Raw genomic sequence first — 27,865 nt, 5'->3', positions numbered from 1 at the left:
GGTCGGTAGTAGTGGGTTTCAGTAGGCCTTTAAGGGTTTCTGATTGTGCAGAGAAGATATGAGGTGTAGGGCTCATTTAGATATAATTTGCGTATTTAAATGGAGGCATTAACAAGGAGGGGCCAGTCCAACTAGTGTGCTTATTTCGATGTTATTTAGGAAGTACTACGGTAATGTGCTTGGATTCATGTGTGGCCTTTTTGCTTTGTGACCTGATTGACGTTACCCTGATATAATCTTTAACATAAACACAACCAGCTGACACAAAAGATTACTTTACCAATATCCATCTCAAGCATCCAGCTTTATCAAGCCTGTGTCAGCATCACATGTCACGATAGGATTAAGTGTGGACCCCAGAGCAGATTCGAGTCAGAAAATCCAGTACAAAAATAGGCATGGGGCAATGTTTAGAGCGGTTGTTTATTTATAGCACACAATTTGTATGCAAGGTAATTCAAACCGCCTTAAAGATGCATAAAATTACAAAAACGGCAAATAAAATCAATAATGAAAAGAAAGAATAATCATGATTCAATTATAATCAAATAATATACAGGGTTTCCAATATATATGTGGTGGCGTGGCTAGGGATCAATACAACATACAGTATATATGATGTCATGATAATTTAGATTTTCTTTCAAATGGCTAAACAAATGTTTTATGTTAATTTAAAAAAGTATGTGTTATTAGTTATTAATAACAGATGTTTTCTTATATTATCAAAATCAGTTTTATTGGCCAAGTATGTTTAACATACAAGGAATTTGACTAGGTAGACAGTGCTCTCTTTTATCAATGCAATTTCAATTGTTGCTGCTTATTGTAAAGCACTACATTCTGCCCTCCTTTGCCAAATATGTACAGTAAATAGTCGTTTTAATATATATATTATAATATAATAATGGATTAGGATTGATAATGGAAAAACATGCACTGGGGATAGGTTGATTGGCAACACTAAATTGGCCCTAATGTGTGAATGTTAGCATGAAATTTGTCTTTCTGTGTTGGCCCTGTGATGAGGTGGCGACTTGTCCAGGGTGTACCCCGCCTTTCGCCCGAATGCAGCTGAGATAGGCTCCAGCGCCCCCCGCGACCCTGAAAGGGACAAGCGGTAGAAAATGGATGGATGGATGGATTACATTTATATAGCGCTTTTTTTATCAACTAGATACGGAAAGCGTTGACATTTACCCCACATTCACACGGCGGTGGTGGTAAGCTACATTTGTAGCCACAGCTGTCCTGAGGTAGACTGACGGAAGCGTGGCTGCCAATTTGCGCCTACGGCCCCTCCGAACACCACCTATCATTCATTCATCAGTGTGAGAGGCACTGGGGGCAAGGGTGAAGTGGCTTGCCCAAGGACACAACAGCAGTGATTTGGATGGCAAGCAAGTTTGTCAAGTTTCTGGCACGGCTGCTCTACCCACCAAGCCACGCAGTCCCTATTAGAAATGAAAAACATAACTTCAGATGTTTTGTTGATATTCGCCACAATAAAGTTACTGTAAAACTAAGCACACTAAGGAAAGTGCATTATACATACACATGAAGTGCACATACTGTATATGTAGTCCATCCATCCATCCATTTTTTACCGCTTGTCCTGTTCAGGGTCGCGGAGCCTATCTCAGGGTACACCCTGGACAAGTCGCCACCTCACCACAGGGCCAACACAGATAGACAGACAACATTCACACTCACATTCACACACTAGGGCCAATTTAGTGTTGCCAATCAACCTATCCCCAGGTGTATGTGTTTGGAGGTGGGAGGAAGCCGGAGCATCCGGAGGAAACCCACTCAGTCACGGGGAGAACATGCAAACTCCACACAGAAAGATCCCGAGCCCAGAATTGAACCCAGGACCTTCGTATTGTGAGGCACACGCACTAACCCCTGTCACATCGTGCTGTAGATGTAGTCATCATGTTAAATTAATATAATATAGTAGGCTCCAGCACCCCCCACGATCCTGAAAGGGACAAGCGGTAGAAAATGGATGTCTGGATGGAATAAACTGAAAAAAAAAAAACAGTTTTAAATGAATGGGTTATACTTGTATAGCGCTTTACTACTTTCAAGGTACTCAAAGCGCTTTGACACTATTTCCACACTCACCCATTCACACACTGATGCCGGGAGTTGCCATGCGAGGCCCTAACCACGACCCATCAGGAGCAAGGGTGAAGTGTCCTGCTCAAGGACACAACGGACGTGACGAGGTTGGTAGAAGGTGGGGATTGAACCAGGAACCCTCAGGTTGCTGGCACGGCCACTCTCCCAACTGCGCCACGCCGTCCCCAGTTGAATGAAGGTTGGTTCTAATGCAGCTAGCCTAACGCTAATGGACTAGATAATTGACAAGCTAATCCAAAAGAACATGGCTGATCGCAGGGCATATATAGACAATCATTCACACTAACATTCATACCTATGGACCTAACATACAGTAAATATTTTTAGAATGTGGGAGTAAGCTGGGAGAACATGCACACTTGACACTCCACACAGAGACTTCCAAACATACTGTATGTTGGGAGACACACACAAAGTAAAGTTAGACGTCTTTGTAGTAATGTCAAAATGAGGGTAGTTTACTTAAGCTTCAACAAGAAATGCCCTAATTAACTTGAAATACCTGTTTTGTTTTTCAAACTTATTATGGCCACTAGTACGTGAATAATAGACTATATACAGTATATCCATTCAATATATTACTGTGCAGTGGAACCTCGATCTACAAACTTAATTGATTCTTGAACATGGTTCTCCGACCGAAACGTTTGTCAAGTGAAACAGATTTCCCCATAAGAAACAATGGAAACCTGAATAATTGGTTCGAGCCTCGGCAAAAGTCCCCATTTTGTATTATAAAATGCACACTTTGAAGACAATATAATATGTATATACACTGTATGTGCATCAAAATAACATATCAAGTGAGTAATGGCTCAACAATCTCTTTTTATATTCAAACATCACAACAACAGCCAGCTTAACTGTCAATATGTCTGCACACACACAAATCCAGTTTGGCGCACTTCAAAATGTTACCAAACATGTTGCTACAATAAAAAAACAAAGGCGGAATATCTTTGTATCTGGTATATTTGTGACATTTGTTGAGCAGTCTGGGGGAAGTAAACAAGCATAGTGTTACCTTGCACATGTTGCAGCCACCGCTAGCGTTAACACAAACAAGGAGTTTGAGGCGCTCCTCTATCGTATCTGTACTGCATTCTCCTTCGCTGTAATAAAGGTCCCCTCTGGCATATTTTCCAAAAAAGTCTGGTCTTATCACAGTAAAATGTGAATGACGTCTCCCCTTTTTAAACTTTTCCAAACACCCACAGCTTGCCTTAAAGGCCTACTGAAATGAGATGTTCTTATTTAAACGGGCATAACAGATCTATTCTATGTGTCATACTTGATCATTTTGCGATATTGCCATATTTTTGCTGAAAGGATTTAGTAGAGAACATCGACGATAAAGTTCGCAACTTTTGGTCGCTGATAAAAAAGCCTTGCCTGTACCGGAAGTAGCGTGACGTCACAGGTTGTGAAGCGCCTCACATCTGCACATTGTTTACAATCATGGCCAGCAGCAGCAAGGGCGATTCGGACCGAGAAAGCGACGATTACCCCATTAATTTGAGCGAGGATGAAAGATTTGTGGATGAGGAAAGTGAGAGTGAAGGATTAGAGGGCAGTGGAAGCGATTCAGATAGGGAAGATGCTGTGAGAGGCGGGTGCGACCTGATATTCAGCTGGGAATGACTAAAACAGTAAATAAACACAAGACATATATATACTCTATTAGCCACAACACAACCAGGCTTATATTTAATATGCCACAAATTAATCCCACATAACAAACACCTCCCCCCTCCCGTCCATATAACCCGCCAATACAAATCAAGCACCCGCACAACACACTCAATCCCACAGCCCAAAGTACCGTTCACCTCCCCAAAGTTCATACAGCACATATATTTCCCCAAAGTTACATACGTGACATGCACATAGCAGCACCCACGTACGGGCAAGCGATCAAATGTTTGGAAGCCGCAGCTGCGTGCTCACGGTAGCGCGTATCCAACTCAAAGTCCTCCCGGTAAGAGTCTCTGTTGTCCCATCTCCACAAGCATGCGTATCCAACTCAAAGTCCTCCTGGTAAGAGTCTATGTTGTCCCAGTTCTCCACAGGCCAATGGTAAAGCTTGACTGTCATCGTTCGGGAATGTAAACAATGAAACAACGGCTACGACGTAGCCGCTACGTGTTTGTGTTGCTGCAGCCTGCCGCTAATACAACGCTTCCCACCTACAGCTTTCTTCTTTGCTATCTCCATTGTTCATTACACAAATTGCAAAAGATTCACCAACACAGATGTCCAGAATACTGTGGAATTTTGCGATGAAAACAGACGACTTAATAGCTGGCCACAATGGTGTCCCAAAATGTCCGCTATAATCCGTGACGTCACGCGCATAGCAGTTCCGACGGAAAACTAAATAAATGAAAAAATGAATTAAATGACCGTACGCCATTGGTCGCACATCGAGGCATATTTGGCTTGATCTCAATGTTCGTAGACCATCCATCCATCCATTTTCTACCGCTTGTCCCTTTTGGGGTCACGGGGGGAGCTAGAGCCTATCTCAGCTGCATTCGGGTGGAAGGCAGGGTACACCCTGGACAAGTCGTCACCTCATCGCAGGGCCAACACAGATTAACAGACAACATTCACACTCACATTCACACACTAGGGCCAATTTAGTGTTGCCAATCAACCTATCCCCAAGTGCATGTCTTTGGAGGTGGGAGGAAGCCGGAGTACAAAAAGAACAAATAGAAGCGTTCGTGAATCGAGTTTTCACTGTACTTTGTTTTTATGTTAAAAATAAATAAATAAATAAATAAAAACACATTTGAATGTGTGCCGGCATTTATCTCACCGTGCCATTGCGCTACGATCAATTACATGTAGGGGAAACCTTGATGTAATGTAATACCTTCAGTTGTCATTAGCTGTTGAGTATTAAACTCTGCGACTGGTTTTTTCGGATATTGACCACGTTGGGGTTCCGTTCAGAGAACACACAGTCATCATTTGGACTCCTCCAACTTTAATGGTGCATATTGGTGTAGGTTCATTTAGTTAGTTAGTTAGTTAGTATATCGTCAAGGACTAGAGCACCGATTAAACATAGCAGAGAAAACAAGTCAGCACACATTAACACACGTCAAAAGGGAAGCGGAAGTGACCCCTACAGGAAGGAAGCGGAAGTGACACTGTCATGAAATGCTTCAAAATAAAGTATCTGAAACGTAGATAACATGGGGAATTCTTAACAGCCGCCCCCACATTTGTACAACAAATGTGTAACTACAGGAATTCCTCAAGTGTCCTTACTGTCATCCTCTAAACTTGGAAGTGGGATCAAGCGAGCTACCGGTCTGGTGTAGACTTTACTCTTGACCATTACCTCAGCAGCCCTGACCTGTCCATCTTGACTCGGAATGGTCTTAACCACTCTGCTGATGGGCCACTGTGCTCTTGGAAGTAAAGGGTCCACCATCAGAACTACAGAGTTGATGGTTAAATTTTCGGAAGACCTCTGCCATTTTGACCTGGTCTGCAAAGTGGGTAGATAGCTGCGTATGAAGTGGATCCAAAACTGATCCACAAGTGTTTGACAATGGCGCCATTTCCGCCGCCCCATGACAGCTGGGACGTAAACTACTTGAGGCAGTGCAGAATCCCGCCGCCCCATGAGAAGGATGTTTGGGGTGATTGGGTCCAGATCAGAAACATCAGATGATACGTACCCTAGGGGTTTTGAGTTCAGTATCCCCTCCACTTCTACTAGAGTTGTGTGCAAGACATCTTCTGTGACTGATTGCCCTCCTACTGCGACTTGGAGACTGGCCTTGATGGATCTAATTTCCCGTTCCCATGCCCCACAAAATGAGGGGCATTTGGAGGGTTAAATTTGAAGTCAATCTGATATTCTGTCAGTTGCTCTCGTAGCTGAGGTTCCATCTCTGCAAACACTGTCCTGAGTTCTCTTTCGGCTCCTCGGAAGTTGGTCCCACAATCTGACAGTACCTCTCTTGGTCTTCCCCTTCTGGCAATGAACCGACGTAGAGCGAGAAGGAATGCATCGGCATCCATGGAGTTGAGAAGCTCGATGTGAACTGCTCGAGTTGTAAGACACTTAAAAATGACACCCCATCGTTTCTCTGATCTTCTGCCCACTTTGACCAGATAAGGTCCAAAACAATCCACACCTGTTGAAAGGAAGGGTGGACAGAGAAGTCTGAGGCGTTGTGGTGGAAGATCTGCCATCCTTGGGACTGTCGGTTGAGCTCGCCAGCGTTGACAAGATGGGCAATTGTGCTGATGGTGCCTGACTGCTTGTCGTCCTCGCAGAATCCAGTAATGTCTTCGAAGTTCTGCATACACTCGCTCTGTACCTGGGTGCAGAAGACGTTCGTCCATGTCCTTGATGAGGAGTTTAGTTATCTGATGTTTTGGGTCCAGCACAATAGGATGGATCTCTTCTAAGTCCGAGTTCTGGAGTCGTCGCAGCCTACCCCCAACTCGAATTAACCCTGTAGTTGAGTCCCACTCAGGAGAGAGGCACGCCAGACGACTCTTAGCTGACACTGCGTTCTGTGTTTTAAGAGACATGATGTCTGCGGGAAAGGTTTGAACTTGACATCTTCTCAGCAACAGAAACTCAGCTTCTTGGGAGCTGATTGTCTGACTGTGTGTCGAACCTCCTGGTCTTTCCTGTCCCGCCTGCTGAGTGACTTTTACTAATTCTTTCCAGGTATTGAATAGAGAAGCATCCGGAATATTATTGTCGCTTTGCACTACTGCAAGACCACAGAAGGTGATGCTCTTTAGTTCGGATGAAGTCAGGGTTGAATCTTTCTCCGGTCCTTTTGGCCTTTTCTCTGTGCTTCTCAAGTGAGCCATAACGGTGGATATGGAACTGTTGAGTTTAGGCATATCTTTTTTCCTTAGGAGGGGTGTTGCATAGCGCTGGACACCCTCTATGTCGACTCGCTGAGTTCTTGTCTCCAATAGGGTGATTGCTTCCTGATCTTCACGAGAGCGAACAACCATCTTTTCGTTCCTGAAAGGCAAAACATCAAGTTGCCATAACTTTTCCACATTACGAAACAAGATGTCATTGGGAGTGGCAAGTGAGGTAAAGAGACACAATTGTGTTGAGCTCTGTCCTTGTGTTCTTTCCTCCGCCCCTTGTAAAGTCCATCCAAGTGCTGTGTGGATTGCTACGGGTCCTCCATTATTTCCCTGGCGGACTGGCTTCGTGGCAGTGATCAGGTGCACATTGTCTGACCCAATTAACACTAGGGGGCGTGCATTGGAGAATGGTTGCAACGAAATCCCACGTAGATGTGTGTACGTCCTCTGAAGTCTCTGAACTGGGTAGGTCTGCTCCATCAGATCCAGACCTTGTGCAGTAAACGCACCTTGCACTTGGTAACGTTTCCCTGGGTTCTTTATAGGGGAAATCTCAAAGTCAACTGTTAAACCCTTGAGGTGGGTAAGGTCTGTGCGCACGGTGCGCAGGGCAAGGATTTCATGTTGGCCATGCGAGTGTAGATGTTGTGCTGCGTCAGGTAAAATCATAGTTCGTTGAGCCCCATCATCTAAGACAGCAAATGTCTCCGTTGATTTTGAATTATAATGCAGCAGTACAGGAACAACTTTCAGGAGCACTCTACTTGAGGTGATGCTGGGAGTCAAATAGACACGACTCTCTGTGGGAGTCATCTGGGTGTCTTCAGTATACCGTTGAGCTACATTGTGGAGAACTTGGAGGTGGATACCATTGCAGTCGCTGCACGGCTTCTTGAGAGTACATGCGTCGGGTGCATGAGCACGTGCACATATCCAGCATCGTCCTTCTTCTACTATCCATTTATCCAGGTGCGCCGCAGAATGTTTTCTGATCTGTTGACAGCGACCAATATAGTGTTCCTTGCTATTGCAGAAGAGACAATGCATTTTGTTAGCTTTGATGGTGTCAGCAAGAGCGTGCTTAGTGGAGGCACCCTGTCGTGTTGGCACTGCTCCAAGATATACAGCTGTAGCTTGACCTTTGTTCCTGAAGGGACTTTTTTCTGTTGCGCTCCCCGAGGGCTTCTCCTGTTGATAGCGTTGCACCAATCTGCTGGAAAGGCGCTGCTGTTGTGCTTTACCTTGAAGCCATCCATTTAGGTCCTGCAGGTTGTAGGGGTTCAGACTTGTGCTATTTAATTTGCCTTGTAACTGTAAATGCTCGATGAACCCATCTCTGTGGTACTTTGGCAGCTTGCTAAGTAGGCGATCGACATGTGAGCAGCAGTTCAGTTCCATGCCTTGTGGTCCCTCTAAGGAGAGCAGCATGCTTACTAGGATATGGACTCGCAGAGCAAAGCTCTGAAAGGTGCGGGCATCTGTCGGCTTGACATCTGGGGAGGTCAGAATGGCAGCTATTTCGCTTTGAGCAAGCTGATGTGGCTGACCATACTGGAACTGCAAAGCTTGCATGGTGGCTGTATATGGGTATGGATGGTGGCGGCACGACTGACCTATCATTTGTGCTTCGGGAAGCTTGAGATGTTCAAGTAGCACATGATATTTATAATTCTCACTTAAGTCTGGATGGGGTTCGAGTAGGTTACAAAGAGCAAGCTTGAGGTTAGCAAACTCTCTTTCACTATCTGCAGTAAAATCTGTAATTTTAGGTTGTGGCACCCCGTAAGTTGAGCGTTGTGACACACCATATGTTGAGCGTTGTGACAAGTTAGTGGGTAATGGGGGAACATTGTGACTTGACAGCATCTGTGGCTGATAGACTGTGGGCATGCTACCCTCTTGTGGTGAAGTGTATAATGGGTACTGAGGTGTTGTTACTGCTGTGAGTCCGGGGAGGTGATGAGTTACGTTTGCACCTGAGTGAGCGTCAGGTATTGCAGGTGGAAAGGGATGACTGAGCACATTCAGGGGGTTGTTAGAAGCAACTGCAGGTGTACAGGTTGCTGTAGTGCGTTGATGATCGGCTGGGTGGATGCATTCTCCAGATTTGCCACAGTGCTGAGGAGGGCCCTTGAGTTGTAGTAATAATGTGTCCTGACTGGGGAGTTGTTCCTGATGTACAGCAGGCAACACCATTCTATATGAAGCAACAGAGGAGGGGGAGCTTGGGCATTGTGGTGAGAATGTTTGTGTTAATGTAAGTGGGGAAGCAGCTCTCTCACGTGCAGCTGCAGGAATAATGTCCACTTTATTAGTTTCATTCCCTGACACTGAATGTGTGCTTGCTGTTATACATCCCCCAAGTGGAGGCTTTACAAAGTGCAGTTGCTTTGTTACTGGTTCAGGTGAGGGAGTATGTGAAATGGAAATTGCAGCACAACTGTCGCTCACTGAAGGAGGTTGTGCTGGTGAAGGCTCCGTGTCCGTATGAAGGTCATTTCCATCCATTTCTTCTTCCATGAGGAAGGACGATATGTGTTTTATCAGCTGTTGCCGTCGCCGTTGTCTGCTCTCATATTGGCGGAGTTTAGCAGTAAGTCGAGTAATTTCGTCTGTCTCCTCCTTTTCCTTTACTGTTACTGATTCCATTAGTTTCCTGCGTGAAGAAACATTCAGGATGTCGACTGACGTGGCACGATGTGAGGTTACTCTGTCATCTATTTGGCTACTGTTCACTGCGGCTGCTGCTGCTCCTCTCTGCTCCTCCATCTCGGCAGGGGGGGAGGAAAGGGCAGGTCGGTGCACATTATAGGCAAGGATGTAGTCTTCGAGATGTTTTGGGGTGCGGCGTTCCCTCACCGATCGGCCTCGTACATCAGGATGGAATGGAGACGCAGATTCATCCTCTGATGACATTTCCATTGTAGCCAATTATATCCGGCTCGAAGGACCTTTGTTGAGTATTAAACTCTGCGACTGGTTTTTTCGGATATTGACCACGTTGGGGTTCCGGTCAGAGAACACACAGTCATCATTTGGACTCCTCCAACTTTAATGGTGCATATTAGTGTAGGTTAATTTAGTTAGTTAGTTAGTATATCGTCAAGGACTAGAGCACCGATTAAACATAGCAGAGAAAACGACGTAGGGAGAAGTACAGAGCGCCAATAAACCTTAAAGGCACTGTCTTTGCGTGCCGGCCCAGTCACATAATATCTACGGCTTTTCACACACACAAGTGAATACTTGGTCAACAGCCATACAGGTCACACTGAGGGTAGCCGTATAAACAACTTTAACACTGTTACAAATATGCGCCACACTGTGAACCCACACCAAACAATGACAAACACATTTCGGGAGAATATCCGCACCGTAACACCACATAAACACAACAGAACAAATACCCAGAACCTCTTGCAGCATTAACTCTTCTTTACAATATACACCCTTCACTACCCCCCACTTGTTTCTTCAGCATTGTCCACACGTTTAAGTCAGGACTTTGAGAAGGCCATTCTAAAAACTTAATTCTAGCCTGATTTAGCCATTCCTTTACCACTTTTGACGTGCGTAAATACATTATTTACAATAAATATATAATCGAATATTTGCATTTACTAATCAATGTTTACAATCACCAATATCCGAATTGCGATGCATCTAAAAATCGATTATTTCCCCCACTAGTATTGACGGATGGCAGAGCCTGGAGACTTTCCGCAGTGGAGTGGAGCCGTAGTCATAGCCGTTATGCATTCAGTGGAAATGGGTATAAGGGCCATATTGATCTGCAGTAATTGTAGTTGTAAATGTTTGTGTTGTGAGTTTTGCTACCAGCATACTGGAAACACAATGTAACCCACATGCATTGAGCTTAGTGGAGTTTTTTTGTCTGCATTTGTAATCCAAACATTTTTTTTATTCTGTTTCTACCCTCAGGATGACTGGCAGAGAGTTTTTTACTCGTTTTCCTGCCCTTTATCCGTTTCTTCTGAACCAGCTCAAGGAGGCAGCGGTCACAGTGGAAAGGTGAGTGGGTGGTCTAATTCTTCCTGATGAACTCTTAAAGTTATCATCTTCAAACCAAACACCTTGTACAACTATGTCAAGAATATGAGCTCTGCATTGCATTTGGTTGTACGCCTGTGTTTTTATTATCACTTATACCAGTGGTCCCCAACCTTTTTGTAACTGCGGACCGGTCAACGCTTGAAAATTTGTCCCACGGACCGGAGCGTGGGGGGGGTTAAAAAAAAAAATAATAATATTTTTTTTTTGTTTTTTGTTTTTTTGTCATTAATAAATACAATCATGCGTGCTTACGGACTGTATCCCTGCAGACTGTATTGATCTATATTGATATATAATGTAGGAACCAGAAATATTAATAACAGACAGAAACAACCCTTTTGTGCGAATGAGTGTGAATGAGTGTAAATGGGGGAGGGAGGAAAATAAAAAATAAATTATTATTATTTTTTATTTTTTTTATTTCTTGTGCGGCCCGGTACCAATCGATCCACGGACCGGTACCGGGCCGCGGCCCGGTGGTTGGGGACCACTGACCTAGACAATCAGCCAGCTATCAGCTTGAAGGTTTTAAAGAATAAAGAAACTGTTGCCAACTTTGAATTAGTGTTCCTGCAATGAGGAGTTGAGTCTACTGAGACTCATCTGCCTTATCTTTGACTGCTCGGACAAAACTCCCTTTTTAAAAGCATTTGAGTCATCTAACAGCCCACCATGCCGCTTTATCTTTCTTTGGATCCAATTAATTGAGGATTCTTTCACATTTGCCTCACTCCCTTGGCTAGTGGTTTAAACATTCACAGATTTCCCACGCAGCCAAATCTCCATTCTCTGAAGTGCATCGAGCTAGTGAAGCCACACAATGTAGAAACACGCAAAGGACATAATGGAAAAACATCTGCTCCTAATGATTCATACATACACACACACACACACACACACACACACACACACACACACATATATATATATATATATATATATATATATATATATATATATATATATATATATATACACAGTATATATATATATATATATATATATATATATACATATATATATATATATATACACAGTATATATATACACACACACACACACACATTTTTATATATAAATACATAGTATATATGTGTAAAATATATGCATATATATATATATATATATATATATATATATATATATATATATATGCATATATATATATATATATATATATATATATATATATATATATATATATATATATATATATTACGCATATACAAACCCCAAAACCAGTGAATTTGGCACATTGTGTAAATCGTAAATAAAAACAGAATACAATGATTTGCAAATCCTTTTCAACTTATATTCAATTGAATAGACTGAAAAGACAAGACACTTAACGTTCGAACTGGAAAATGTTATTTTTTGCAAATATTAGCTCATTTGGAATTTGATGCCTGCAACATGTTTCAAAAAAGTAATGTACACTACCGTTCAAAAGTTTGGGGTCACATTGAAATGTCCTTATTTTTCAATGAAGATAACTTTAAACTAGTCTTAACTTTAAAGAAGTACACTCTATACATTGCTAATGTGGTAAATGACTATTCTAGCTGCAAATGTCTGGTTTTTGGTGCAATATCTACATAGGTGTATAGAGGCCCATTTCCAGCAACTATCACTCCAGTGTTCTAATGGTACAATGTGTTTGCTCATTGGCTCAGAAGGCTAATTGATGATTAGAAAACCCTTGTGCAATCATGTTCACACATCTGAAAACAGTTTAGCTTGTTATACATGTGTATGTACACTACCGTTCAAAAGTTTGGGGTCACCCAAACAGTTTTGTGGAATAGCCTTCATTTCTAAGAATAAGAATACACTATCGAGTTTCAAATGAAAGTTCTCTTTTTCTGGCCATTTTGAGCGTTTAATTGACCCCACAAATGTGATGCTCCAGAAACTCAATCTGCTCAAAGGAAGGTCAGTTTTGTAGCTTCTGTAACGAGCTAAACTGTTTTCAGATGTGTGAACATGATTGCACAAGGGTTTTCTGTTTTGTAGCTTCTGTAACGAGCTAAACTGTTTTCAGATGTGTACAGATTGCACAAGGGTGTTCTAATCATCAATTAGCTCTGAGCCTAGTGAGCAAATCTCATTGTACCATTAGAACTCGGAGAGATAGTTGCTGAAATGGGCCTCTATACACCTATGTAGATATTGCACCAAAAACCAGACATTTGCAGCTAGAATAGTCATTTACCACATGAGCAATGTTATAGTGTGTTTCTTTAAAGTGTAGACTAGTTTAAAGTTATCTTCAGTGAAAAGTACAGTGCTTTTCCTTCAAAATAAGGACATTTCAAGTTGACCCCAAGCTTTTGAACGTAGTGTAGTGTTATAAGTATATATGTATAAATATGTGTGTGCAGGCTGTGTGTGTGTGGGTGTGGGTATATCAGGGTTGTATGGTATACCATACTAAAAAGTACCGTGATACTAATAATTGAAATCAGTACTATACTACCTTTCGAGACGCAGGCAGAGCGTTCCCTGCGAGTCAATGTTTCGTTGGGGGAACACCCTTCACTTTACCCGGTCTGCTAAGCTCTGCTTTCGGGTCAGAATGACGAGCCGCCGATTCGTGACGATCTGGTTCGTTCATTATAGTTTTGCAGCTGACTGTACTGCGCTGTGCACACGCTCCTTCTCTCTCTCTTTACTCGCCCTCTCACTCTCTGACATCACTTAGCCAACACATTGACATTCTCGCAAACGACACATGTGCTACTCTCATGAGTTAACGAGCTTCCCTGTTGGAGCACATGTAGATACATAACGCGCACACAGCTGCTTGGCTTGATGGCAAATATTAGTGAGTTAAAACCGCCCATCTAAGATAAACCATCAAGCATTTATATAATATCAATAAAGCTTTGTATATTGTAATTAATCTAATCCTTGATTATGCAGACTATATCTAATAGGAAATTGTAAATGTGTCTTGAGTGCAACAAAACATCCCAATGTCTTTAATGCCCTGTTAATTTATAATGTACTTTCTCAAATGTTATTTGAGTGCATAAGAAACATGTTTATGTAAAATATATAATGTATGTATGTGTATATATGTATATATATATATATTATTTTTATATATATGATAATAGTAGTATGTATGTATGTATGTATATATATATATTATATATATATATATATAATATATATATATATATATATATATATATATTATATATATATAATATATATATAGATATTTATAGATATGTAGTGATGTATGTATGTATATTATATTATCAAATGAGAATATGAAATGCTCAGTCATTCTCAAACAAAGATTGGGCGAGGTCACCACTTTGTGAACAAATGCGTGTGCAAATTGTCGAACAATTTAAAACATTCTCAACGAACTATTGCAAGGAATTTAGGGATTGCACCATCTACGGTCCGTATTGTCAGCAAAAGGTTCAGAGAATCTGGAGAAATCACTGCACGAAGGCTGATATTACGGACCTTCGATCCCTCAGGCATGGTGTAAAGGATATCACCACAGGGCTCAGTGACACTTCAGAAAACAACTGTAGTAACTACAGTTTGTCGCAACATCTTAAGTAAAGTTAAAACTCTACTATGTAAAGCGAAAGCCTTAATCACAACACCCAAACAACTCTGCCGGCTTCGCTGGGCATGAGCTTATCTAAGATGGACTGATGCAGAAGTGTTAAGTGGTTTGTGCTGACTTCCACATTCAAATGTGTTTGGAAACTGGACGCCGTGTCCTCCGGACCAAAGAGACAAATAACCATCCGATTGGCACAAAGTTGAAAAGCCAGCATCTGTGATAGTATAGGGTGTATTAGTGCCAAGCATGGGTAACTTACACATCTGTGAAGCACCATTAATGCTGAAAGGTACATCCAGGTTTGGGAGCAACATATATTGCCATCCAAGCAACGTTACCCTGCTTATTTCAGCAAGACAATGCCAAGCCACGTGTTACAACAGCGTGGCTTTATAGTAAAATAGTGCGGGTACTAGACTGGCCTGCCTGTAGTCCAGACCTGTCTCCCATTGAAAATGTGTGGCGCATTATGAAGCCTAAAATATGACAACGGAAACCCTGGACTGTTGAACAACTTAAGCTGTACATAAGCAAGAATGGGAAATAATTATACCTGAAAAGCTTCAAAAATTGGTCTCCTCAGTTCCCAAACATTTACTGAGTGTTGTTAAAAGAAAGGCCATGTAACACATTAGTAAAGACGCCCCTGTGCCAACTTGTTTCCAATGTGTTGCTGCCATTAAATTATAAGTTAATTTATATTTGAAAAAATAAAATATTTTCTCAGTTGGAACATTAAATATCTTGTCTTGCAGTCTATTCAATTGAATATAAGTTGAAAATGATTTGCAAATCATTGTATTCTGTTTTTATTTAGGAATTACACAACGTCCCAACTTCACTGGTTTTGGGTTTTGTACCTGCTAGTGTTAATGTGTATGTTATTTATTAGGGGTGTGGGAAAAAATCGATTCAAATTCGAATCGCGATTCTCACGTTGTGCGATTCAGAATCGATTCTCATTTTTAAAAAATCTATTTTTTTTCTTCATTTATTTATTTATTTATTTATTTTTTAATTAATCAATCCAACAAAACAATACACAGCAATACCATAACAATGCAATCCAATTCCAAAACCAAACCCGACCCAGCAACACTCAGAACTGCAATAAACAGAGCAATTGAGAGGAGACACAAACACGACACAGAAAAAAACAAAAGTAGTGAAACAAAAATGAATATTATCAACAACAGTATCAATATTACTGTATTTTTAGGAGTATAAGTCGCTCCGGAGTATAAGTCGCACCGGCCGAAAATGCATAATAAAGAAGGACATTTTTGGGGGACATTTATTTGATAAAACCCAACATCAAGAATAGACATTTGAAAGGCAATTTCAAATAAATAAAGAATAGTGAACAACAGGCTGAATAAGTGTATGTTATATGACGCATAAATAACCAACTGAGAACGTGTCTGGTATGTTAACGTAACATATTATGGTAAGAGTCATTCAAATAACTATAACATATAGAACATGCTATACGTTTACCAAACAATCCGTCACTCCTAATCGCTAAATCCCATGAAATCTTATACGTCTAGTCTCTTACGTTAATGAGCTAAATAATATTATTTGATATTTTATGGTAATGTGTTAATAATTTCACACATAAGTCGCTCCTGAGTATAAGTCGCACCCCCGGCCAAACTATGAAAAAAACGGCGACTTATAGTCCGAAAAATACGGTAGTTACAATTTCAACATAGCAGTGATTAAAAATCCCTCATTGACATTATCATTAGACATTTATAAATTTTTTTTAAAAAGAACAATAGTGTCACAGTGGCTTACACTTGCATCGCATCTCATAAGCTTGACAACACACTGTGTCCAATATTTTCACAAAGATAAAATAAGTCATATTTTTGGTTCATTTAATAGTTAAAACAAATTGACATTATTGCAATCAGTTGATAAAACATTGTCCTTTACAATTATAAAAGCTTTTTTACAAAAATGTACTACTCTGCTTGCATGTCAGCAGACTGGGGTAGATCCTGCTGAAATCTTATGTATTGAATGAATAGATAATCGTTTTGAATCGGGAACATATCGTTTTTGAATCGAGAATCGCGTTGAATCGAAAAAAATCGATTTTGAATCGAATCGTGTCCCCAAGAATCGATATTGAATCGAATCGTGGGACACCCAAAGATTCGCAGCCCTATTATTTATGATGGTAATTTTTCCCATGATCTGTGAACACACCTTGTCGGCGGAGAATAAGGAAATGTTGTCTTGAAGTGAAGCACGGAGGTAGACGTGTGTGCACAAAGGAAATACTTGTTGGAATTCGGCCCGTTATATTCATAAAATTGGCAATAAAAGCTAAAAAAAAAAGGCAGACTTTGTTTTCTTCTGGACGCTACAGTACATTATATTACTTTATTTTGTTAGGTGTGGCAAGGAGAAACCCTAAATGTAGTTTGACCGGATGTATAGCGTAGCGCGTTTATTTTGAAGACCTGGCCATATCTGTTTTCCGCGCAGGCGTTGCTAATGAAGGGCAGCGTCTAAGGTGTACATTAGCATGTGTGCCCCCTCATCCCTGTTGATGGTGTTGGCCCCTCACTTCCTAATATCCATAGCCTCCTTGACCCATCTATTGTATTTATTTGTTTCTGATGAAATCAATTTTCCTTGATGTTGTGTGTTGGCTTCATGGTGTAATGTTCCGTAAGTTTGTCTGTCGCGGTAACTTGCTCCTCTGTCACTTCTGGTGTTTCTGTCTTTCGTGGCTCAAAGTTGTGTTGCAGGTTTATATTATTGTATTGTGTCGTTTGTATTTGTTGTGGCTTTTGCAATCGTGCTGTAAATGAAAGTTTTTTGTTGTCATTTATAATTTTGCCGTTTTGTTGAACTTTGTTTTTGTATGATCTTGCTGACTATTGATCTGACTCTGGGTATGGGTGGAGTTAACACAACGATGCGCCTAATTATCAGTAAATGGCTTCAGGTGGTTGATGCTGTGTGTGCAGGTAAACACAATGCTGTGTGTTGAGTGGTGTTTGTTGTCCTCTGTCCTCAGGCAATTCTAGCTCTTCCTAAAATGTCCGCACCAACACGTTTGGATTTCATGTGACCTTTCTCGACCACCGCAATCCGCCATTTTTGTTTTGATGACGCCACAGATGGGCAGGCATCCATCTATCCATCCATCTTCTTCCGCTTATCTAAGGCTGGGTCGCGGGTCAGCAGTCTAAGCAAGGAAGCCCAGATTTCCCTCGCCCTAGCTACTTTGTCCAGCTCCTCCTGGTGGATCCCAAGGCATTCCCAGGCCAGCAGGGTGACATAGTCTCCCCAACGTGTCCTGGGTCTTCCCCGTGGCCTACTACCGGTCGGACGTGCCCTATACACCTCCCCGGGGAGACGTTCGGGGGCATCCTGACCAAATGCCCGAACCACCTCATACTTTGAGCTCCCCTTGAATTACAAAGCGTCTCACCGTACCTCTAAGGGAGAGCCCCGCCACCCGACGGAAGTAAATTGACAGCTTTGCCCTCCGGCTTAGCTCCTTCTTTAACACAACAGATCGATACAGTGTCCGCATCACGGCAGACGCCGCACCGATCCGCCTGTCTATCTCACAATCCACTCTTCCCTCACTCGTGAACAAGACTCCGAGGTACTCAAACTCCTCCACTTGGGGCAAGATCTCCTCTCCAACCCAGAGATGACACTCCATCATTTTCTGGGCGAGAACCATGGACTCGGACTTGGAGGTGCTGATTCTCATCTCAGTCGCTTCACAATCGGCTGAGAACCGATCCAGTGAGAGCTGAAGATCCTGGCCAGATGAAGCCATCAGGACCACATCATCTGCAAAAAGCAGAGACCTAATTCTACAGCTACCAAACAGGATCCCCTCAACGCCCTGACTGTGCCTAGAAATTCCGTCCATAAAAACGGGCAGACATATACAGTATATCGTTTTTTGTTTTTTTTTACCATGAAAAATATTTTTGGGGGGGCTTTTTTTACACAGGCAAAGGCCACTGAAAATGGGTCAGCAATTGAGAATAACTGCTCTAAATTAATTTGTTGCTGTATTTTTCTGCTCTCTATTTTAGAGTTCAAATTTGGGATACAAATGCGTGTCCACCATGAATGCAGAATCAACAGGTCTCAATTATGTGTTTTCACACGTCAACTAAATATTGACAGATTTGTACGGTTTTAAACTTTGTGAAAAACTAAATGACTGCGACTGCATGTGTAGAGGTGATACATGCACAGTGTGTAAATTGTCTGTGTATGTGTGCAGTCACAGCGGTCAGGTGCGGCTTCATCCCAGTCTCTTCTTGCTGCTGCTGGTGCTCAGTCGACTCTACCCTTCTCCAATGGATGGCACTTCTTCACCGATGGGACTTGCGCCTTTTATGCCGTTCATTATCAGGTAAGGAAAAAGTGTTAAAATAAAGCAACGGAAGATGACTTGTACGGGACCTATGATGATAATCTACATTTAAAACACTTCCTTGTGGTTTTAGGTCAGAGTTTCTTAACCATAGAGCCGAGGCCCGTTGTTGGGCTGCGAACGCCCTCTAAAGGGCTGCCAAAAAAGATCTGCAGCTTAGAGTCCGGTGTGGTTTATATGCCAGTGCACTCTATAGTCCAGTAAAACTTAAGTCGTCACTGCAATGTTTTTTTTTTTCCCAGACGTGTTTAAAAATAAATCTCATAAGCATGATTTAGATTTGCCAGGGCACAACTTTAGGTACATCTGCACTGGTGTTAATTTTGTTGACTAAAAATGTTTGTGTTCATAATTGTCAACAACCTATTTTCCTTTGACGAAATTAGGACGATAACGAATGAAAACAAAAGCATGTTGACTTAAACAATTGACAATTTAGTCAACAAATTAAAACGAGACAAAATTGTTGACAGACGAAATCCAATCATATTTAAATTAGTCTTTGAGCGGGTGGGTCAAAATATCCAATCACAGTTGCATGTGGGAAAGGGCTCGTGGAAAAGTATGAAGGGGTTCAAATCAAAACTAGTGCTTTCATAAGGCCCAGTGTTTTGATTTATCACCCGGATAAGCAAGACCTAATACGAGACATCAATACAAGATGTCTTCCCTACGGGGAAAAAAAGAAGAGAAGACATACGGACAAACTTCACCTTTGCCTCGGTAGACAACAAAACAACTTGTAAACCCTGTGGCTCTATTTCCTTTGGCAAAATTACTACAAACTTAAAGCGTCATCTGCAGACTAACCATTGGGACGCTTATGAAACCGTAAATAGGCCGAAGCTAATAAAATTACTCGTACTGGATTACTGTTACTGTTTAAAACTGTAGAGCAGGAGCAAGACTGCTTACTTTATCACGTTTGAAAATAAATACTTAAAAACAAACTACTCTTGTAGTAGACCATGATGCCGCGAGCTGAGCCAAGCTTACCCGCCAATACATATACTTGTAGAGTTCACTTTAACCGATGTTCAGCTCATGTTTTGCATAGCTATTATTTGCACAACTTGATAACCCAAAAGACAGATGTGTCATATTAGTCTCATCTACAATTTATGTCTGCAGTTGTTTTTATGATGTGAAGTGTATTGTGTTTTAGTTTTGGATGTCCCTGTTGTTTTGCATCAATCTTTGCTAGTGATATCAAGATATAGTTTATGCTGTTGAGGCTACGAGATATGTATTCATGTAGTTTATTAATACTAAGGATTTTTTCTTGTTGCTAACAAATATCACCAGACGCTATAATGTCATTCGTGTTGAACAAAGCATTTGGCTTTCCTGCACAACTACAACTAAAGCTTTTAGTTTCTGTTATGAAAATTGAGAAAGAAAATACAGTGGATTCGCAGTTATATTTAGGCATAGCAACCACAAAAGAACAAAAAAAAAAATTGGATCTATTGTCTTTTCTTTACGTTTAGTTCTGCTATCAAACACTACTAATATAGTACAGAATAAACTCGATTGCATCACAGAAAGGTTCTCAAACAAATCAAATGTTCTAACAATCATTTTACAAAGTGATTGCTACAGACACAAGCGGTCCGATTGTATTCCACAAGATGATGAAAGTGATATTTTTAAGAGCCATTTCCTTCGACGCACTTTCGTTTTTTCCTGACTTTATTACCTTTATGAGCCACCGCTTTCGGGACTCTATGAAAGCTATTTTGTGTCTCCCTATCTGAATGATTGGAGCACCCAAGAATGGAACAGTAATACAGCATTTTCTGCTCAAACTTTACACTCACACTCACTTGTTTTTATTCCTATTTCTCTATTTGAAAGATTGGAACACCCAAGAACAGAACAGCAATACAGCATTTTCTGCTCAAACTTTATACTCGCTCTCACTTGTTTTAATGCTGCGCTCAAGCTGCTTGACCATCGTGTATATTAAGCTGTGAAGAAAAAGAAAACGGATGTGATGTCATATGCAACCCACCTATAGCAGTATACTGTACATTTACTATCCACTGAAAATGACTTGACACAGTCATTATAGTCTAAAAAATAATAATTGTCTAGCTGAAAAAACAAGTTAGTACCGCAATGATTGTCTTGCTAACATCAAGCATGGTTGTGGTTGTGTCTGGTGGTGGCATGAGAGAGCTGTGGTTCATTGAACAAATTCCAACATGTGATATACTAAAGCAGAGCATGATGACCTCCCTGCAAAAACTGTGTCACATGGCAGTTTTCCAACATGATTAGGACAACAAACACACTTTCAAGATTACTGGTGCCTTGCTGTGGCAACTTTCTTACTAATTATTAAGTGTGTTTCAAACTCTAACAGCTAACATGGCACATCACTGGAATATCTGAGTACACCCACTGGACAGCATCCCACATGGTTTGCTTACTTGCTTCGATGTCACTTAGAACATCGCATGACTGTTGGTCACAGTGGCTTACTTTGAGCGACTGCCTTATATTTTTGTTTGTCCTTGGACCGCATATTGCCTGCCATCTAAATCTCTTCTGAAAATTCCAGCAAAAACACAAATGCTTTTTTAAGCCAAAATTATTGTTTGCTTGGCTGCCACAGAGTCTTGAGTCTGGTCCAGGTCAAACATGTTAAGCATGTTACTTGAGTGCGTTAGCAACAAGTGAACGACACAATTACACACGTTTCGGATACAAATGTTGACATTTAATGAGCAACTGAGAATTCTTGCTAGATATAAAGTCACACATGAAATCATTTTTACCCCAGACAGAGCTATATATGGTTACATGTAAACAATTATATTTTACATCCAGTGGTATGCAATTGCTGAATTGAAAACCAAAAGCAAAGTTTGTTTGATAATCTTAAAATGTTATTAGAGCTTTCTTTATTAGCAAATATATGCACAGTACTCATTTATTAGGCATGCCTATATAGCTTGATGTAACATTTTGTACCATAACTACAGCTTTTGCACAATCTTGCATAAAACTTGCACATTCACAGAGCAGTGTGTTTTTGTGTTTGTTGTGTTTTATTGTAATGCATGGTTTATGTTTTTCTGTATTTGTGTGGTACTGCCTTAAGAAAAATAGATGCTGCATCTCAATTGGCTATCCTAAATACAATTTTATTGAAACTGAACATACTATAAACATAGTCTTCTAAAGCTACGGCTGCAGCTATCAATTATTTTAGTAATCAAATAATCTATTGATTAGTTAGTTCGATTAATCGAGTAATGGGATAAAACACACTTAGCCTAAAAACGTACTTTAGGAAAATAGGTGGGAAAAAAATTATACTTGCCATAACCTTCATTTTTTTCCTGATAAATTAACATCATCAACAGCATGCGTGTGCATGAATAAACTACACAGCTACACAGGGGCACCCACAAACCACCGCTTTCACGTGTGCTCTCGTGCAGCAGCCATGCGGACACTGAAAGATTTAAAGTTCCAGCGACTCAATGCAAATCAAATGTTATCAATTTCAATTAGTGAGATTCATTGTTCGGGAGCCTGTAAAGGATTGTATATTTACTTTAGGGGGATGCTCTAATTTTCACTATTTACCAAATAAAGATAGTCTAGGAGAGAGTGAGAGGACACCACTTATATAGTTAACCAATTTACTATATACCATATAATATACAATAATCAGACAATAATAAACACATTGATTACACTCATACACTCATCAGCACTCACACGCTACCTCCCCAATGAAACCTCCCGCACTAAACCAATTACACAACACACACACACAGTCCAACCTGGGCCCCTTGGCTGGGCCAGAAGATAGTCTGTTGTGGTCCTGCTGGATCGTTGGTGCACGTAGGGGTGGGGGTGGTGAGTTGCAAATGCTGGATACAAAGGGGGCGTTGGAGAGGGGGGACACCTCCCGTTGTAGAGTAGAGAAGGGGTGGGGGGCTCGGCCGTGCTTCCTCTTAGCTCGCCTCACGAGTCTTAGTCTGGAGCGAGAGGAGAACCAGCCTCGTCCTGGGTCACCTCTCTGTCGACTAGACGGTGAGTGTGTGCAATTAACACTCGTACCTCGCGCTGTCCACTTCCCTCGCAGCAAGGTAGCCACGATAGCACACAACTAAACTCTACACTCGCTCTCCAAACAATAAATAGTCACAGGGGAGAGTGTCTCTTCTATAAACTTAGTCCAAACGTGACTGAACCTGGCGTTCGTGAAGTCACTGGGCAGCACGCAAACACAGGTGCGAGCTGCGGTGAGCTAACTAGCGGTTAGCAATGCGCTTCACCTCCTACTGGCAACGTGAAGCGCCCAAAACGTCTTTAAACTTAAACTAGTGCACTGGCACTTAACTGTCACTTATAACAAACTTAAAAAAGAAGCTTAGAGTAGTTACTTATCCGATCTGCAACTGTGGTGAACTCTATCTTCCGGGTAGTATTACCGACGCTCCGCTGCCTGTCAATGCTGGAGCTCCTTTTAAATACTTTTTCCTACCTGCCGGCGGAAACGGAAGTGCCCGTAATCATGGCAACCGTAACCGTGGCAACCGTAACCGTAGCAACGGTTAAACAATCTAACGAAAATACATTACACCTTCCCAAACAACACATATGAAATGGAAATAAATAATAATAATAATTAGTCCCTTAACAGAAATTATTCATCTATAGAACTAAAATCGACAATTTACAGAAATATGCAAACCTTCAGAACATTCATCAAGTAATTTATCGAAGCAACAGAATATGAATCAAAGCATTTTTCTAACCAAATAAATTGCTTTAACTGACTAATCGTTGCAGCCCTGTCCAAAGCATATAGATGTTTTGTTTATTTGCATCTCTCAACTGTTCCTTTGCTTTTATACAAGCTGACGCATCCTTGAGCAATGTTCTGACATACCACTGGGCTGCCTCAGTGGCCAACTTTACCAAATGCATTATGTTCCATCTTCAGCTCCTCCCTGTTGTCATTACTATCAATGAGAATGTGATTGCACTCGGCTTGCAGGCCGATTGGAATGCTCACATCACATCAATAGGGTCACACACCTGCTCACCCGACGACGAAAATGTTCTCAAACAAAGTTTCTCTGCTTCACTGCCTTTCTAAGTATAGAAGCTTACTATCATCAAGACACAACACATGTAGTCTAAACATTGTGTTTGGGTTTATTTATTTTATTTTACTTTGCACTGGTATCTCTACAACTTTGACTCAACATATTATCACAAGATTTTCTCGTAAAAATTAATTATGCTAACAATGAAACATGTGACTATATTGTAACCAAAAACAGTGTATAATTTAAGTATTTCATTTTTTTTGTAAGTTTTGGATTGTACAAGGTTTTGTTGTTTGTACAGTCTAATGTCACACTCAGTGATTAGATTGTATTCTTTATCATGTACTGCACTGTTTACAGGGGAGTGAAGCGTTCAGACGAATGGGAAACAGCAGTTCCAACCTTCATTTTTTACATTCCTGAGTTGGAAAAGTCTACAAATATTATTCAAACATGTTCATTGACTTCACATGCAACTGGGGCCTGACCTCAAACTCAACCTCATTAGTTTTGTAATATAATAGAGTATATTTTAAAATAATTTTTCACTTTGGTTTGGTGAAAACTGTGTTCTCTTCAGGTGTACAAAATAGGAACTTAACTTATAATTTCATTCTTCCACAAAGAATGACTGTATTTGAATACTGCATTAGCCACTCACTAAATTTCGGTCTTTATACCGGTAATTATTATTGGTCTATGCAGGTGCTCCTCAGGTTGCGAATGAGTTCCAGTTTCACAATGCATGTCATACCAAAATTAACACAGAAAGGGGAACTGCGCTTTTTTAAAATTTTGCCTTCTGTTCACAATCATGATTAAAAACATGACGGTGGATGGATTTTTTTTTTAATGCATTCTAAATATTAAATAAATGTGATCAAAAGTCCACTTACAATGGAGCCTACGAGAGCCGTTCAATTCTGCCTGTAGAGCCCCTAAAAAAACATCCAACCACCTTCATTAGGGTTTTATATACATGGTGTAAGTATATATGTAATGTAGCAGGCCCTCAAATTTGAACTTTTTAAGGTCAAGGCAAGCGTTGCCATATATAGGAGGGCTCATATTTTAGGGCACCAAGGCAAGTTGGAAGGGCACGAAGGCAAACATTATCTTCTTTCGAGGCAGGGGTTCCGAAATATTCATATGTGTGTATATATATATATATATATATATATATATATATATATATATATATATATATATATATATATATATGTATGTATGTATATATATGTGTATGTATGTATGTATGTATATATATGTGTATGTATGTATGTATATATATGTATGTATATATATATGTATATGTATATATATGTATATATGTATGTATATATATATGTATATATGTATGTATATATATATGTATATATGTATGTATATATATATATATATGTATATATGTATGTATATATATATATATATATATATATATATATATATGTATATATATATATATATATATATATATATATATATATATATATATATATATATATATATATATATATATATATATATATATATATATGTATATATCAGTGGCGTGCGGTGAGGTTCATGTCAGTTGAGGCACTGACTTCATCACAGTCAGATTTACAAACATATGAACCCTAAAGAGTATCTTATTCACCATTTGATTGGCAGCAGTTAACGAGTTATGTTTAAAAGCTCATACCAGCATTCTTCCCTGCTTGGCACTCAGCATCAAGGGTTGGAATAGGGGGTTAAATCACCAAAAATTATTCCCAGGCACGGCGCCGCTGCTGCCCACTGCTCCCCTCACCTCCCAGGGGGTGATCAATCAACAATCAGCCTTTTCATATAAAGCCATAAAGGAATGGAACGAGCTCACAACAAACTTGAAAAGTCTAACAGATTACTCTTCATTCACAATTGAAGTTAAAAAGTGGCTTTGGAGCAATCAAAGCTACTCACACGGTCACTAAGGTGGGCATTATGTTTGACACATCAACCTAATGTGTATTATATTTATCCATGAGAGCATTTTTATTGTAAATTGTGAGGTGTGTGTGTTGAAATCATGGTTGTTTTTACAAATGATGACAGATGTGAACAAAAGCATGTATTGTCTTTGTGTGATGATGTAAATGAGGTTTGGTTGTATAGTATATTAAGTATGTGTACATGAAAGGGCATTTTATGACTTTTCTTAATTTAAAAACATGCTATAGTATGTTTTTATTGTCATAATTTTATTGCATGATTTTTGTATCCCTTTAATTTAGGTAGCCAGGGACTGCAGATGGAAATGAGCTATTTAGCTATAATCTGGTACAGAACATATCTGTCTTTGAACTTAATGTTTCTGTGCATTGTCCCTTCAAATAAAGACTAAACTAAACTAAACAAGGGGATGGGTCAAATGCAGAGGACAAATTTCACCACACCTAGAAGTGTGTGTGTGACATGGTATACTTAACTTTAACTTTACACTTACAAACTGTAGTACACAAAAAAGCACATTTAATAAAAAGAAACGTTATTATGGTCTTACCTTTACTTATAAGTGCAGGAGCAGTGGTGTTCGTGTTGGAAGAGTAGTGAATGAATGAAATATGAAATCCGCGCTGTAGTCTGCAGGTGTACCTAATGTTGTGTCCCTGTTCACGGCTCCTCCGGCGCGCCGCGCGAGCATTGTTGTTTTTGCACTTTTTGGCTTCTTGTTAAGTGACTTTTTTTGGGTGGATTCGGTCTTGCACGTGGGGGTTTGGGTGTGGGCTTTGCTTGGTGTGGCGCTCCCGTCGGGCGGTGCATTCTGCGGCGGAGGTGCTTGGCACCAGGAGGCGGGGTTATGAGACGAGCCTCCAGTTTTATGATCGCTCAGCACAAGAAATACGTTACACACATACAGTTGTTGACAAAATACACTGTACATTATATACCTCAGCTAACTAAACTATGGACATGTATAATATAATTCATATAGCAATACGGTCTCACTGCACAGCAGGCCAGCAGTTAGCCGAGTCATTGCGCACAATCCATGGTGAGGCACGACGCAGTGACGTGCCTCAACTGGCTGCTGATCACCGCACCGTCTCTTCTCCGTATTTGAACGGCAAATGTGAAAATAGAAATAAAAATAATCTAAAACTGGTGAAGTTAAATGGAAAATAACTTTAGTATAATCACTGGATACGTATAACAAAATAATTTTTTTTTTTCTTTTTACTTTTTTTTTCTTTCCATGATGGCAGGTGAGGCCGTGCCTCCCCTGCCTCTAGTGACGGCACGCCACTGGTATATATATATATATATATATATATATGTGTATATATATATATATGTATATATGTATACGTATATATATATGTATATATATATATGTATATATATATGTGTATATATATATATACATATATATATATATATATATATGTGTATATATATATATATATATGTATGTATGTATGTATGTATGTATATATATATATTAGTGCTGTCAAACGATTAATTTTTTTAATCGCGATTAATCTCGCTTTTGGAATTTTGATTAATCACGATTAATCGCAGTGAAAATATTTACTTGCAGAATTTAAATGAACTTTTAAAGGACAACATTTTGACACAAATTACGTTTTATTCTCAAAGTGTTGTATACAAACATTTTAAAATGTTTTGCCTAACTGCAAGTCATTGATTTGCTCATAACCT

General features: G+C 40.2%; 1 protein-coding gene and 1 long non-coding RNA gene across 3 annotated transcripts in view; one reads left to right on the top strand and one right to left on the bottom strand.

Moving 5' to 3' along the window:
• thada (THADA armadillo repeat containing) overlaps positions 1 to 27,865 on the top strand; it is a 251,978-nt gene that overhangs the window by 91,514 nt on the left and 132,599 nt on the right. For both annotated transcript variants that reach the window (XM_062058803.1, XM_062058804.1), the window contains exons 27-28: positions 10,954 to 11,043; positions 18,951 to 19,082. In XM_062058803.1, the coding sequence (XP_061914787.1) occupies positions 10,954 to 11,043; positions 18,951 to 19,082 (222 nt within the window). The remainder of the gene's footprint in view (positions 1 to 10,953; positions 11,044 to 18,950; positions 19,083 to 27,865) is intronic.
• On the bottom strand, positions 1,054 to 23,200 carry LOC133657460 (uncharacterized). The gene is made up of 3 exons (XR_009827272.1): positions 22,904 to 23,200; positions 1,201 to 1,454; positions 1,054 to 1,104 (listed from the first exon to the last, which is right to left on the bottom strand). It is a non-coding gene; the product is annotated as an uncharacterized LOC133657460 (long non-coding RNA).

Source organism: Entelurus aequoreus, linkage group LG09 (assembly GCF_033978785.1).
Source record: "Entelurus aequoreus isolate RoL-2023_Sb linkage group LG09, RoL_Eaeq_v1.1, whole genome shotgun sequence".
Classification (NCBI taxonomy): domain Eukaryota; kingdom Metazoa; phylum Chordata; class Actinopteri; order Syngnathiformes; family Syngnathidae; genus Entelurus; species Entelurus aequoreus.
Note: the sequence above shows the minus strand (reverse complement) of the source record. Positions and strands in the feature narration are given on the sequence as shown.